General features: G+C 34.0%; 2 protein-coding genes across 9 annotated transcripts in view; both read right to left on the bottom strand.

The window, feature by feature from the left end:
• Window positions 1-16,633, bottom strand: part of LOC143225122 (cytohesin-1-like) — a 100,083-nt gene that overhangs the window by 32,915 nt on the left and 50,535 nt on the right. For 4 of the 8 annotated variants that reach the window (XM_076453954.1, XM_076453953.1, XM_076453951.1 and 1 more), the window contains exon 3: window positions 1,618-1,682. In XM_076453954.1, the coding sequence (XP_076310069.1) occupies window positions 1,618-1,682 (65 nt within the window). Of the gene's footprint in view, window positions 1-1,617; window positions 1,683-2,644; window positions 4,698-9,838; window positions 10,853-16,633 lie in introns of those variants that run through there. The other 4 variants (XM_076453958.1, XM_076453957.1, XM_076453955.1 and 1 more) reach the window with 4 other exon arrangements.
• On the bottom strand, window positions 7,045-9,831 carry LOC143225124 (uncharacterized). Its single transcript, XM_076453965.1, has 2 exons — window positions 7,768-9,831; window positions 7,045-7,547 (listed from the first exon to the last, which is right to left on the bottom strand). The coding sequence occupies exons 1-2, from the start codon at window positions 7,862-7,864 to the stop codon at window positions 7,087-7,089; spliced, it is 558 nt and encodes a 185-aa protein (XP_076310080.1). The 5' UTR covers window positions 7,865-9,831; the 3' UTR covers window positions 7,045-7,086.

Below are 16,633 nucleotides of genomic sequence, written 5' to 3'. Positions count from 1 at the left end.
GAAGCCATCATTAATAGTTATTAATGTTATGACCGATAAAGTTTTATATAATCTTTCTTGAACTATTACTTAATTAAAGAAGTACAATCAAGATTTATAATCTGAAAGGTTAAAAAAAAGACCTATAAATTATTCACAACTTTTCAGTAGTAAATATTACCTATACAGCACACAGAACTGGAATCCCTATAATATAGCATTATCCTTGACGAGCCTAAAGGAAAAACCAACCATATGAAGATACCAATAAGTTTCAAAATAAGAGACATGTAAAATTCTGGTCAGTCACATAGCACCTAGAGAGCTAAAATAAGGGAAATAAAAATCAAGAAACCAGTACATGTGCACAAAATAACAAAGAGGTAAAATTCCTGTGAGTCAAACATCATTTAGAAGGTTGGTGCAAGGGAAAAAACACATGCAAAAAAGCAGCATTGTATTACAAAATAAGAGACAATTAAAATTCCTGTACATGTTACAGAATATAGAAGGTGATACAAGAAAAACCAACCAGTGAAGAAACTAGTAAGCATGTACTAATTAAAAGACGAGTAAAATTCCTGTAAATAATACAAAATGTAAAATGTTGACACAAGAGAAACCAACTATATGAAGAAACCAACACATGTGTACAAAATAAGAGACAGGTAAAATTCCTTTAGTAAAAAAGCACGTAGAAGGCTGAAACAGGGCAATTACTAAATTTTTTTGGGCAAGTTGCTTTGGTATATCCAAACTTAGAAGTAATAACACTTGCAGCACTTACCCCTAATTTTGAGCTATGCCTTTACCAATAAAACTTTAAACATATTTTACAAGCCAAAACAACATACAAAATAAAAAATACCTGTAAAACCATTTAATTTAATTATAATTAACACATTTTTGTAATTACTTACTTTTTTTAATAGATTAAAGGTTAAATTATCTTTTTTAACAGTGCAGTTGATAGAGTAACAACACCACTGAATTCTGTATCATAAAATTATTTATTGAGTCATTGTTACATAGATAAAGTTGGCAAAACCCCATTAGAAAATAAACAACTACAAAACATTTTTAAGTGCAGTATATCATCTATACTGATGATATCAAAAAAAAAACATCAGAAGTATATATAAGTAGCCCACTAGATCCAGATCCTACAACTTTATCCAGTTGTTCTAACACTCAATGATCTACTAAATCAATGGCTTTAATGTAAGTTTTGCCAAAGTCACCTACAACAAGATGTATGGTTTTTCTGAGAATCATTAACCTTCAAAATATACCTAAACATTTTCAAAGTTCAAAATGGTTATGTTATGTAGAAGTTGCCATCATATAACTATTTCACCTTAGGGAAATGCTTCACTGAAGTATCTCTTTACTCAAGTTAAAGTTGAAATGTGTAACATAATGCATTCCATGAAGAGCCTGCAAGTATATTTCAATTTAACTAATCAATTTGGTTATTAACACTTCAGAAGTTACATGTTACACCAAACCAGCATAATATTAGTCAGATGTGTGGTTACACAAAGAAGACACATCTAACATTTTGAATGCAAAAACAAACCTCATTTACTGAAAAGCACATTTACATAATTTTTATTTACTGTGAAGGAAAAATGCTACCTTTCATCCTTGGCCTCCAGCTTCTCCATCTCTGCAGTGACCTCTGCAATTTCATCTTGTAGTTGCTAAAGAAGACAAAAAACAGATGTTAATCCTATTTGTCCCCTTACAATTCAACCTTGAAACCAGCCAATAGTATCACAAAAACAGCCACTTTAACAGTGATGATAATGTATCAAAAATAGCAGTTCACTAGCATGAAACTTTCAGAGCAGGTCATTTGGATGTCACAATACTCCTAGCTGAATAGAATTGTAGAAAAAGAAAGGTCATTTGGATGTCACAATACTCCTAGCTGAATAGAATTGTAGAAAAAGAAAAATTTATATTTCTTGCAAAGATGAGAATACTACAGTATTAATATGAATGAATGGCTTTTGGTTTGATATGCATACTAACATCACAATATTATCACAAACTTTGAACTTCTGATCTTCCAAAATCGAGTCTACAAATAGCAAATCCGCCAAATAACGCAATTAAAAAAAACCAGTAAGTCTATTACAAGTTTATAGGAATTAATCATTGTAAGACTTTATGGTATTATTCAGTTCAAATGCTTTTATTTAAAACTGAATTCATGCAACTGAAAGGAATTCAACATCTTGTTGTAGATAAGTTTCATGTAAAGATTTGGCTACTGATGTAAAGAATTTTGTATACTTCTGTGTATTCATTCCTACCTTATTTTTGTAAAAACGGTTCGTTTGAGTTGAGAAAATTTTTTACGTAGAAGAGTGAACAACTTATCGACCTTCGTTTTGTGAACCTGACGATGACCGAAGCAGGTCGAAACGTTGTTCACTCTACGTAAAAAATGTTCTTAATCCAAACGAGCCGTTTTTACAAATACATTTCTCTACAAGTGGGCTTTTTCGACATCGCTGATTATCATTCCTACCTTGTTTCTGTACTTTCTGGCATTGCTATCCCTACATCATACTTATTTTTTTATTACTTGTCAATACAATAAACATTCTTGACTTTTTATTGTTTCAGTTACGAATAACTCTAAATTCCAACTAACCAGTAATAACTTATACATGCGACAAACGACAATCTTCAACACAGTCAGTACCAAAGCTCATACTAAATGTAGAATTTTTCTAGCCACGCCAGCGAGGTCGTGGGTACGCAGACTGTAACTGGACGGCTTATGACGTTTATCCTCCCCTAGTGACCGGATTTCCTTTAATCGTGTTTACTCTTGCGTAGCATACAAAATACGTGAGAACTAATTCCTGTTGATAGCTTGACCTTTGTTAATACTGCCTAGATAATCACCGTACTTTCTGGAATAGTAATTCAAGTAACAACCGTAGGCTTACAGTGCACAGTAATTATATTAACCAGTCACAGTAATTCCTTACAACAATCTGCAGGATTAACGAGTTTTTTGTCTATCAAGCTTCACTTGTTACTCTTCACTAGAACCAATGAACCCTAAAAAAAAAGTGCTAATTTGTATTATTTAATTAAACCAATTCTTTTGAACTATCAACTACTTTTGAATTACGAAGCACTGTCGGTGTCCTAAAACACTGTAAGTGATATATATATATATATACATATATACAAACATCCACACATAGATAATACAATTACTGAAATAGAGCCATTAAGCGTGAAAAATTTTCTTTAATATATTTCGATTTATTACACTACCCGTCATGAGCACGTTCCTTATCAACGTATTATCAACATTATTAATATACTTTTTTATATATATAAATTCCTTCAATCAATCTGAATTAATTTCTCCCCACATATAACTTACGTCTTACTTCACAGGCAAGATATTAATTCAAATGTTATTTTTGCAGTCTCACTTTTACATTTCCACATTCCAACCTGTTAGTGTCAAATGGCTAGTGATGTTTTGATAAATGACATTATTACAATATCATTAACCTTTTACTCAGGTACCTAAATATCATATTATTTTTTCACATACCAACCTATCACTAAAAGATACCATGATATGTAATATCACTGAACTGATTATTTATCCATCAGTGATACTTTACATGAAATTAACTTTTCATCAAACTCGTTTTTTATATAACTACCGAGCCATTCGCTATTATTATTATTAAAACTATTGAAGGATACAGTGATAGAGTTTACTTCCCAAAGTACGTACGCAGTTCAAGAACGAAATACTGTAGTATTCCAAAGGCTAACCCAGCACACTGTTACATAATTTTCGTAATAATTGAAAGTTCCAAGATCCAGTAATGTGGAAGGGCAAATACAGTAACTTGTTGTAGGATAAAAGAGATAAGATATGATGTGAAGTTAAAAAACAGAAGAATTACCGATTATTTCCAAATTGTGGAAACTTACTATGGAAATCAACTGTTGAATCTAAGACTGAAAAAGAAAACGGTCCTTATATAAAGCAAAATCAACTTTACTTGTTATTACTTTAACTAGTGAAAGACTAGCATTAAATCCTCTGTGATACTTGTAGGGGGGGGGACACAACTGTCAAAATGTATTTCCTTTCTACTCTGAAAGATTGTGAGCGAAAACAAAGACAAGTATGTAATAATACGTCATCCACACTATATATGTCATATCCAGTGTAGACGAGACTTTCTGATCCAGAACCAGAGCTCAGACCGGATGGGATACAAAAGACACAATAATGGTTGAGAAGCTATTTGTATCTGTATACCGCAAACAAATCAAAACATAAGAAAGAGATACTGAACTAAATTTTACATCATAATGAAGTTGCATTGTAATCAAAGCTTAAAGAGAGAATAATATCGAAGATTTCTTAAACTTAACCATGTATCTCTCACTGATTACTTCACTTGGATTTTTTTTTGAAAGATAAACAAAAATACATCAATGTTTCATCATTATTATGACTCATTATAATCATTTTTATGTAGTTACAGTGTTCCCTTAGTTTTGACATTTCACATTCACAGTGTTGCTTTAAGATATTTTACACTACCTACGTTACTGCATGATTGTTTACTCCAGACATACTACTGTATGGCATTTTATACTGATGGCCTGGCATGGCCAGGTGGTTAAGGCACTCCACTCGTAATCTGAGGATCGCAGGTTCGAATCCCATTCACACCAAACATGCTCGCCCTTTCAGCTGTGGGGACATTATAATGTGACGATCATTCTCACTATTCCTTAGTAAAAGAGTAGCCCAAGAATTGGTATTGAGTGGTGATGACTAGCTGTCTCTATCCCTCTAGTCCTATACTACTAAATTAGGGACGGCTAGCGCAGATAGCACTCATGTAGCTTTGCGCGAAATGCAAAACAAACCAGAACCATTTTATACCGCGCAACGTTTTACACTGATCACATTACTGCAAAACGTTTCAGACTGTCTCGTTACTGTACATACTTTAACACTGACCCACGTTACTGTATGGCATTTCACACTGCTCACATTTAAATGTATATTTATACTGCCAACATTACTGTGTGGTATCTTACACTTCTCACGTTATTGTACAGTACTAAACAGTGTATTACACTGCTCCCATTACTGTACTGTACTTTATTTAACTTGCCTATTTTACACTGTCGACATTACTGTACGCCAGTGTACGGTATTTTACACTGCCCACATTACTGTACGCCAGTGTACGGTATTTTACACTGATCATATTACTGTTTATCTAACACGACTGTACGACGTTTTACTCTGTCCATATTATTGTACATTTGAACCGCCCACGTTATTGTACGACATTTTAGTATATGGTATTTTTAACATTTGTTCTACAAGTTTTACTACAGCTTTAACTCAACAAAATCGAAACTAATTTGCAAGGTTGAACTCTCTATGTTAAAATACAAATTAAATTATTCTGCATACTTAAATCAATCAGGCGTTTTCTCAATAAAATCCCCAATATTACATACTGTATTTTTTTTTATTATGGTTCACCTTTAAAACGCAGTCACTACAAACTGGGCTATTAGTCAGTGAGTAACGAAACCAACCTCTACTCATATTTTACAGGCTAGCGCAGACAGCCCCTCGAGTAGTTTTGCGCGAAGTTCAAAACAAATCAAACTCAAACCACAAGCAAAATTTAAATCTTCTGAATAACCTAATTCAAGTTTTTTTTTATTTACATTTTCATCCACTCGTCCCAATCAAACTGAACTTCCATTTTAGAAATAAATAATGCAAATAACAAATGATTTACAGCAAGATCAAAATCTACTAAAATGGTTTTATCGTAACAGTTGATTTTACATTCAAGTACGAAATATGTAAAACATTTAATATTTTCCATGCAAATGTTTCGTTATAAGTACACAAACACCATCAAATGAAATATCTGCCTTAACAAGAGCAACCTGAGAGACTGTTTGTTTTATATTCGATAACGTAATATTTCACATCAGAAAAATCAAAAATCCTTCTTAGATCGAGAACAATCAACAATATGGGTCACTCCTGAAGTTTGACGAGGAGTCTCAACCTTAACGAGTCCTCAAAATTTGCTACAAATCCGATCGTACTTGAGTTATTAACCGAAAAACGTGAAAACTCCCTTACTCCTAATTATGAAAAAGTTTCAAAGTGATCCAGAATTCGGGCCACGTTTTTGGAGGGCTATTCCATACACACTTTTCATCTTGCGTAAAATGTTCGTTTACATTAATTTATTAGTTTTCGAGATACTTGTGCGGAAGCACCGACATACACACACACACATGGCCCGACTGTAGTACCATCGTAAAGTATGGGTAATAAACACTTCTATCCCTTTCCGATAAATATTTTTATACTGTAGGTTAGAAAACAAAAATAAACTCAAAGGTTGAACAAAGGCTTCTAAAATATTATGTAATAATTACTGCCGAGGGTTTGTTTTTGTTTGTTTGTTTTTAGAAATTCTCACAAAGCTACTCGAGGGCTATCTGTGCTAGCCGTCCCTAATTTAGAAGTGTAAGACTAGAGGGAAGGCAGCTAGTCATCACCACCCACCGCCAACTCTTGGGCTACTCTTTTACCAACGAATAGTGGGATTGACCGTCACGTTATAACGCCCCCACGGCTGGGAGGGCGAGCATGATTGGCGCGACTCGGGCGCGAACCCGCGACCCTCAGATTACGAAGCGCACGCCTTAACGCGCTAGGCCATGCCAGGCCACTGCCGAGGGAAGGGACTTCTTTGGAGAGTCTAGACGTAACACCTCTATACCTATTAGCAATAATAACATTATGTAACACAAATTTTGTTCCTGGATAGTATGTGTTATTTCTTAATTGCTTATGTTGTAAAAGTACAGAAAATGGCCATTATTACCTTCAAACTTTGCTTTTGTGACTTGGATAATGAAATTTAGAAATTAACTTATTCGCTATGTAAAAACAGGCAAATTTGCACATTTTCATTTATATAAGGTCTGAATAAAACAACATATGAATCAAGATTTACATGTATTTATTCTAAAGTTGAACAAAAATGTTTAGAAATGAGTAGTTTTTCGAAATTTGCGACTGTAATGTAAATCATTTTCACGTATCAGCCCCCCAAATATAGTCTTGGCATTCGACTTTGTTAGACCAAGATCTCTGATCAAGTCATTGAGGTCTCTTTGGTTGGGGTAGTATGGGTTCCTCTCACCAGCTGCACCTCTAAAACTGTTATCTCGATCTTCAACGTCTACCTCTTCTTTTGATTTGCTGCTCTCTTCTGAGGATGGCTGCTTTCTCTCTGGCGGAGTAGGTACTACGAGCTCAGGGCAGTGTGGCACTGGGACGATGGATGATGGAAGATCCGGATACATGATAGCATATGCATTCTTGCCAGTCTGATATTTGGAAGGGTCTACCATGCAGAAGTAGCAATTGCTTGTGTGGTCAATGGGTTCACGCCAACTTTTTGGAATAGCATACTTCATGGCTCTCTTTTTCCCTCTGTACCATCCTGCAAAAGAGCAAAATAAAATTGTTATTATGAAGAATAAATTTATTTCATCCACAACTAATGTGTAAGAGGTTCATGCAAAATATTTTATATCTGATATTTTTTCTGTACTGTTGGAAATTTAAAAAAATAAATTAAAAGATACTTAAATTTTAAAAGGTCTAATATTTGTATAACATAAAATCTTACTATTCAAGCAAGCAAAAATTGTCCGTCTTACCTTCTAGTTTTTTTGCAGTGCTCACAGGTAAAATAAGATTCCCAGGGTTTGTCTTGATCCCTGACAGGCATGCCAAAATATACCTTGTAGGCTTCATACATTTTAGCAGATGTTGTCATAGAGTACTTTTTCCCTCTCGTCTTGATAAATTGGCCACATACATAGTAGAATGCGCCTGGAGAATGCTTGTAGCTTCTTGATAAAATCAGATAGGTCTATGTGTTCACTTAAGCAACTAGAACTAAACTGATGTGGTGAGTGGTGAGTCCCTGTATATATACTACTATGAAAAGTTCTAGAAAATTCTAAAAGGTTCTTAAAAATTCTCGCAAGTTCTACAACATTCTGGAAAGTTCTTGAAAATTCTTCTTGTAAGTTCGAGAAAATTCTCTATCAGCTACTCAGCACTGAATCTACCTGGAATGCTCTGCAAAATGGGTAAATTTGAAAATTTCATTACCCAGGTCACAAAAGCAAAGCTTGCAGAGAAAAATAGGTCTTTTCCATTTGCTTTAGGTATAAGCAATTGGGAAATAACACTTTCTGCTCAGGAAATAGAAAAAGTAAAAATTCTGTTACATGGTGTAATTGATTTGTTTGTTTGCTTTTTGAATTGAGTAGCAAAGCTACTCGAAGACTATCTGCGCTAGCCGTCCCTAATTTAGCAGTGTGAGACTAGAGGGAAGGCAGCTAGTCATCATCACCCACCGCCAACTCTTGGGCTAGTCTTTTACCAACAAATAGTGGGACTGACCGTCACATTATAACGCCCCCATGGCTGAAAGGACAATAATAATTCGTCCCTAATTTTGTAAGTTATACCAAATGGATAGGAACTAGCTAACAACGCCCACCGCCAATTGTTGAACTCCTCTTTTCTGATCTAATTATAAGGTTTGACCCGTTTTATAGCACACAAACGGTTTCCAAAGTGAAAAAAGCGTTACTGTAGCTTGAACTCTCGAATTCACCAACCATGCAAACTAACCAAATGGCTAGAGTCAGCCACCATTAAGACTGTAAGCTATTACATATCTATGGATATATAACGCACAATTCTATGCTTGTGAAATCTTTCCTTTTCAATACCTAATAGCAATCCAATAAACTGACAATAAACACCCATAAATCAACATCATTTATATTAAATTTTGTGCTTTTTTTAAAGCTCAAGTCTTTGCATAGTAGCATTACAATGAACAATTTAACCCAATAACCTACCATTTAAATTAACGAAACCAACACAATCTTGTAACAAAATATTAGTAAAAAAACCAGAAGACGTCTAATCCAACAATCATTTTATTACGTCATTCTACCAATCTTCTATATTTATGTATAATATAGTAGAGTTTGGAAAATCCAATAATCTCGTGTAATCAGGCCTGTCCAACTTACAAAATCAGCGCAGGGGGAAAGGGTTCGAACTTAATTATTCACTCGTGGGTTGTATTACAAATTAACAATTTAGAATCCTAGATTGTATTGTTCTACTCGCACGTCAAAAATATCTGTCCTCCGTTCCATGTGTTTCACATCTTATGAGAGAATGAAAAATTCGTAATAATCATATTTCACGTCTTTAAAATGCGAGTAAATAACGATTATTTATTTTACAAACTAAAATTTCCATTAAGAGATTTTTCTAATGCTCTGGAGCTGGATGATTCACATTAGAGTAAATATTGTAGATCGTGATATGTATTGTAAAAGTTTTTAAATTTTTCAATAAAGTACTGATCCATACTAAAGACTAAATCAACTGCCTCAGTCTGTAAATGGTAAAGTTGATTTTACTGCTCAAACTCAGAACATGTTATGTCCTACTAAAGTGTTTAATTCCAGATCCTCATTATCTGTTTTTATTCTAAAACATTTTAACATTTTATGTCAAAATAAATAGCCATCAAATAAAGTCCCAAAGTATACTTTCTATAGATAATGCTACAATCAAGTAATCTACAACGTAACAATTAAACTAACCGAATATTTCGATGAATATCGTTTTTAATTTTTTACTAAAGCATTTGGAATTTAATATTTTAATTATATATAAAATATAAGCATTTACCTGTTCGTCATTGTAGTTCATAAACCAAACCCTCCTTCCTAGGACCGGGAAGGCACAACAAAAATACATTTTATAGAGAATATGTCGAACATGTGCCACTTGTTTTTCACTCCTTACTTATGAAGATATTTACCCTAAACTGACGACCCATGGATGCCCTTGACTTGTTTTTGTTTTCCCTTTTTTTCACAACAGTCCTACACAATAAGTGGCAGTTTGTCTGCTTTGAAGCCGGGGTTTAAACTTCTATTGTTGTTTATTTTCATGAGGAACAAAAATGCATTTAAAAGAAAAATTAAATGCAAAGTGAGAATTTCGGATTTGACCATACGATGTAAATAAAGCCTTCTTTCGATAACGTGCTATTCTTCGAAGACTGGTTGCTGCTATAATAACAAAAGTCTAAAGGCTTGGCATAAAACGGAAGTTTGCAGATGAAATATTATATAATCAATCGCTCACGCACTAAAACTTGTGACGCTATAATAAACAGTAGAGAAATATCCTGTATCAATTGATCAACACGAGTTAGTTTGATGACACATCGTAATGAATAACATCACTCATCTACACTGCTTTTCAAAACGACAAAATATCTAACTTATGACAAGTACTCAATCAGCAAACGAGTTAGATCTTGAGCTAATACTGTAAACTATGACCCACAAATTTAAAAATAATTCCTTCTGGATTTCTATGTTATCAAGTGCCACGCTTTCGTTATTCATGATGTTAAAAGACTGATACTACAATGAACACAGCACTGCTTACAAGTAAGGCTTGCCTTATGAAAAGTACAGATTACATGTTACACAATATATATCCCATATGATTCTCAATAAAAATAAAATAGTCCGCTCTACTTTGCCAAAAATCTGAAGAATGAAAACAATGATGTCTCTATTCACATCATAAAGAATTTTCATTTATACTTATCGGTTTCATCTCAGTAAACTTCGAGCTATAGCCGTCCTCGTCTTTTCTTGTCATGTTAAGCTGAAGCACAACAGTGCTACAAAGCTCACCGAGCACGTGCTTTGTGGCTAATTCATTAACATGTGACTCAGCGTATACTCCGAATCGATGAATCAGCTTAACGGATGTTTTTCTTTTCTTTTAAGTCCAGACCAAATACGTTCTCATTCTAAATGAAGAACCTCGTACTATACAGCATTCATCGATGCATTTCTCGTTTCATAGGGTATCTAGCATGGAACACCTGGCACTACAGGAATTGTGTCTAATATTCTACATAACTAACATCCAGATATGCATTTTTTTAGTGATTACATTGTTTAATTTTACAAAGAAACAATCACGTTGCCTTCATGCTAATATAGTACATGTTAACTAGAGATTTCATTCAGGTAGGTTCACCATCATTAACATATACACAGTAGGGTTTTTCTATACGGCACGGTATATCTGTACATGCTGAAACAACCGAGAGATGTGTATAGTTTACTTATACAACCAGGTTAATCAGGACAAATATCCATTCCGATGTGTCGATAACCTACTCAATACAATGACATTATCGAAATTTTAAAGTTAAACGATGGAAAAATTATTAATTTTGTAAGCTAAAAATATTCCTCCTTGCTAAATATATACAAAACTTGGTGAAATGAAAACTTCAAATATTTTATTAACATTAGTACTGTTATAAGTTAAATAACAGGAATATTGGTCCTTCATATTATTATTTTTTGTGAGCACCAAAACATTATATTACATACAAATAAACAAGGTGCACTATCCAGTTTCTGAACTAAAATTGCAAATCAAAACATTACTTAAATCCCTCATGTGCATTAAAATGTAATTAAAATATTGCTTGAACCCACTACGTGCACTGAAAGTGTATTGTTTGTTTGTTTTGGAATTTCGCACAAAGGTACTCGAGGGCTATCTGTGCTAGCCGTCCCTAATTTAGCAGTGTAAGACTAGAGGGAAGGCAACTAGTCATCACCACCCACCGCCAACTCTTGGGCTACTCTTTTACCAACGAATAGTGGGATTGACATTATACGCCCCCACGGCTGGGAGGGCGAACATGTTTAGCGTGACGCGGGCGCGAACCCTCGACCCTCGGATTACGAGTCGCACGCCTTACACGCTTGGCCATGCCAGGCCTGAAAGTGTAACTAAAAAATACCAGTTGAATATTACATTTGACAAACAATAAAATATTATTTAAACCATAGCCTGATGTTGCTTTACTCATTTAAATCACAAATTTCGAAATTTTATTTTTCCCAGTTTCTCACACAGTTATTATTACCTCCTAAACAAAAAAGGCCACCTGGAGGGGGGTCATCTGTTTTAATCACTCGCACAACAATACAGTTCTCTGTCAGGTAGTTAGTAGACACTAAAATGACGTCAAATAAAGGACGCTTACGTTCCAACTTGTACTGTTGTGACGTCATTAAAACATGCTTATGGTATGAATTACAAGAAAAATTATGTACCCTGTAGGCTACAACACATCATGGCATATGAACCTCAAAAGCAATAAATAACAATATTTGATACTCTTCGTTTTCATTTACTCTTGAAGCAGAACACTTTAAGAGACCCTGTCCAAGTACATCCAGCTTTTAAAAGTAGTTTGTATTAAAAAAAAAAACATGATGAAAACAAAAATAATACTGCTTTAAAAACACTAAATGGTTTCTCCGAAATGGGATCAAAGGCTGTCTGAAGGGTTTAACAGTTTGAACTACTTGCACCACTATACAGTAGAGTGTTGCCCGTCAGTCAGTCAGTCAGTAGACGCTAAAATGACATCACATAAGGAATACTTAACGCTACAATTTGTACTGTCGTAACACCAGTAAAATGTACGCATGCCATGAATCATGAGAAAAGTTATACACTCTACAGACTATAACAGCATGTCATATGAACTTCAAAAGCAAAAAACAAAAATATTTGTTACTCTTAATTTTGGTTTTATTTACTTTTCAGACAGACGCTTTCATGGACCCTACGGAAGCACGTCTAGTTTTATAGTATTTCTTTCAGTAATTGTGATATCTATAATCTTTTGACAACTTGTACACATTGGAATATCTAAACAAATGGTATTTTAATCTGTTATATATGTGATTACTTCGCAAACATTAACCACTAATTAAACAGGGAAGAAACACGTTTAACAAGTCACGATAAGTTTCAAGTAATGGATTTCTTAGTGATAAAACGAGCGATATCATGCTCGTCTCTTTACATTTAAATAATACGGTATCGTTTTGATAAACAGTATCAATTTCACACGCTGTTTGATATTACAATCTATTCTCTTGTCTCCCTTCCCACAGCATGTAGACTTTAGTGTCATTAAATACGGGGTTAAACTTCACAATAATTCATACTTTATGGAGTAATTTATTGTGCGTCAACAGTTACTCAGATGTAAGTTTCCACGCTTACACTGGCAAAATCCGCTGTTCGATCCTTCGCGATAAACAGCGCACATGACGTACTGTGTGGCTTAGCGCTAAAAGTAAACATCGAAAGCAACACAAAATAACAAGATAGGATGTAATTGTCTTTATTTCTTCTTATATCTGTATGGAAGATGAGCTGAAGTCTACTATTTCTCACAATTTGTTTGCATTCAGATTTAATGTTATTCAACGTCCACTTCGAACTGGTGACAAACGTATTTTAGGTCTCATGCAAGCTGGACAAATCGGGGGAAGAAAGGAAAACACTGTCCATAATAAAAATAATTTATAACTAAGCCTCGTGTTTAAGGAAACGAATTATTTCATTAAAATATATGTTTTGGGATGTTCTTATGCTAAAAATGTGATTAATGTTTTTTTTAAGTTTGTTTGATAATTTCGAGAAAAGCTATACAAAGAGTTGTCGTCCCTAATTTTGAACTGATAGACGAGAGGAAAGGCAGTTAACCGCACCCACCGAAAACACTTGGATCATTACTCTTATCTGAACGTATAGTGGGATTTGGTCGTCACCCTAAAATGTTTCAGCGCATCCACGACCCCATAGTGAAGCGCTCGTGTCTGTGGTAACGAGTTGTTTATTAAAAATGGCAAAAGCAATTAGCTCTGTGAATGTTTAAGCTGCACACAAATATTTTATTCGTAACTATCACTTAAACCTTGTGAGATATACACATGTGCTGATGTTATCTTGCACTGATTAAAATGAAAATGAACGAAACCTAGAAGCCTGAACTTTGTTTACCCGACATTCATTTAATAAGTTAGATATCAGAAATATCCAATGATTAGACTGTAAACAAGGTTACTCATAGGAAAATGTAGTGAAAATTGAAAAAACAACATACACACAGATATACAAACATATATATACATAGAAGTGTGTGTGTTTAAGTGCAATCTATACCGAGAACTACAAATATATATATATATACATACATACACAATATATATGCAACATACTAAAAACTAACAAACACGCACGAACAAAGATACATCAAGATGCGCATTCTACAGGGTGTTCGGAAAGTCACTGTGCACTTACATATTTATTAACAGACGTTTCAATGTAGAATACAGGAGGTAAATATGAATGACAATTATAAACAATGTTGAAAGTGACCCCCGTTGGCATCAATACAGGATTGGATCCTTCTTATTTTGTTTCTAAACACCACTATCAGTTGCTGACTTGAAATAGACTGAATAAAATATTATTACAAAGCTGCACAGTGACTTTCCGAACATCCTACACTAAGAACTACAAACGCATGTCTGGGGTAGTGTGTGTGCGTTTTCTTATTGCAAAGCCACATCGGGCTATCTGCTAAGTCCATCGAGGAGAATCGAACCCCTGATTTTACCATTGTAAATCCATAGACTTACCACTGTACCAGCGAAGGACGTCTGGAGTAGTCTTCTTAAAGACCTTTTAGTAAAGAAATTCTGGAAACGTTTAATTTTCTCGGTGATTAAGCAACATGTAAATTATGAAAAACGAGACAAACTATAACTAAATTGATATATATATATATATACACGTAATTATATGACATTTTTACTTTATTTTTACCTTATTTTGTTTTTCAGTGCATTTATAAGTACTAAGAAAAGGTATTACTTATGAGTTCTTATTTACTAATATATTGTATCTACACTATATTACCAAACATTTCAGAATAACCCAGACAATAATGGGCTCATTGTGGTCTGCTGTTTATGGATATATAACATGCCAGATACCCTGTACACAGAGCCAACTAAAATGGAAATGTTGCTGAATGAATCACGTGGCAGGTCGCAGTTGATATTAATCTCAAGTCTAAAGTCCACTAACACTAACATCATCTAATACGATACGTGAGAAATTTGATGTAAAAACCATACGATTCAAAACACCACCAGTAAAAACGTTTCCCCATCCTATCTGTTGCAGACAATTAACATTTTATAGCGTATTTTTAATATGATAAATATCACGAGTCTTCATGAATTTACCCCATTATAGAAACCTCCAATCATATCCAAATTCACTGTTCGCGCTAATGTGAAGTGTCGGCCCTGTCGTCCAAAACTTTATCACTTTCCAGTCAACCCAGCTTTCAAACGCGTTGTGAAATATAACATTCAATATTAACTCCATTGCTCAAACCTTTAAAAAGAGCTTACGATAACACAACCTGTGTACACAGAGCTGAATGATTTTGTGTATGTGTTTTTATAGCAAAGACATATCCGGCTATCTGCTGTGTCCACCGAGGGGAATCGAACTCCTGATTTTAGCGTTGTAAGTCCAAATAATTACCCGGGGGACAACTAAATGCTCCAACCTGAATATAACTAAACTGCTCTGAAAACTATCTAAATAAAAAACTGAACTCTAAAAGTCTCATTATATTTGGAGTTACTTTGCAAGTGGAGTAGCGAGCTATTTCATCAGATATGTTGATGGTGTTTATTAGTAACACATTTGAGGCAAGGCTATAATTAATGCTAAAGTTTAACCTAATACTTAACAAAAAATAGATCCAAAGTTACAAAACACGACATTTTCTTCTTAAGGTTGACCATCAAAATACCTATTAGTATGTATTAGGTTATATTCATCAAATAGAATGTACATATTTCTACCGATGAGCAGTCTATAACATAACAAGGAAGGACATCCAAACACATCCCAAAATAATCATTCTAGTTTCATATTTCTAAAGACAAAATTACTTATTTCACATGATTAAAATATTTCCATACATATCAGTTAGGAAAGTTATTAATGTATCATCAGTTACTTATATTTAATATATGTACGTATCCTGTACTTTTAAAAGTAACAGAAAATCGATACGATGTTAATTTTTCTGGTGACCCTTGAAACTGTTTATAAAATAAGAGGGAATCCTCAATAGCCACGGCAGTAATTTGATCTCAAAACAGTCTAGAGATGAAGTCATGAACTAAAGGTTGGTACTTTAAAGTAAATTCTTGGCCACTCATAAGGTAGGAAATGAGAAACAGCATGAGTTTTCTACGACTTTAATAACATCACAAACTTGACAAGCATCTTAATGAAAACAACTACAAATATTATCAAAATTTATATTTCAATGAATATTACTTAATGAAACCAAATTTAATTGAACTTTCTTAATCACGGTAATATTTCACAGCTACGTCATTCGAAAGTACCTAAACCAGGTATAGCCTTTCTAATAAACGTTATCAGCATTTACCATTAACCAATAGATGGCGTCTATGTATAATCATGAACGAAATTTAGGTTTGTTGTAGGAAGTTGGTGGTTTAGATGCAAAGGTTGATC

This window comes from Tachypleus tridentatus, chromosome 9 (assembly GCF_004210375.1).
Source record: "Tachypleus tridentatus isolate NWPU-2018 chromosome 9, ASM421037v1, whole genome shotgun sequence".
NCBI classification, from domain to species: Eukaryota; Metazoa; Arthropoda; class Merostomata; order Xiphosura; family Limulidae; genus Tachypleus; species Tachypleus tridentatus.
Note: the sequence above shows the minus strand (reverse complement) of the source record. Positions and strands in the feature narration are given on the sequence as shown.

Bases quoted from the DNA above. Each gene is read 5' to 3' on its own strand.
- LOC143225124 (XM_076453965.1), bottom strand. From the start codon at position 7,864: ATGAAGCCTACAAGGTATATTTTGGCATGCCTGTCAGGGATCAAGACA. The intron at 7,548-7,767 runs GTAAGACGGACA...GCTCTTTTGCAG, and splicing joins CACTGCAAAAAAACTAGAAG to GATGGTACAGAGGGAAAAAG.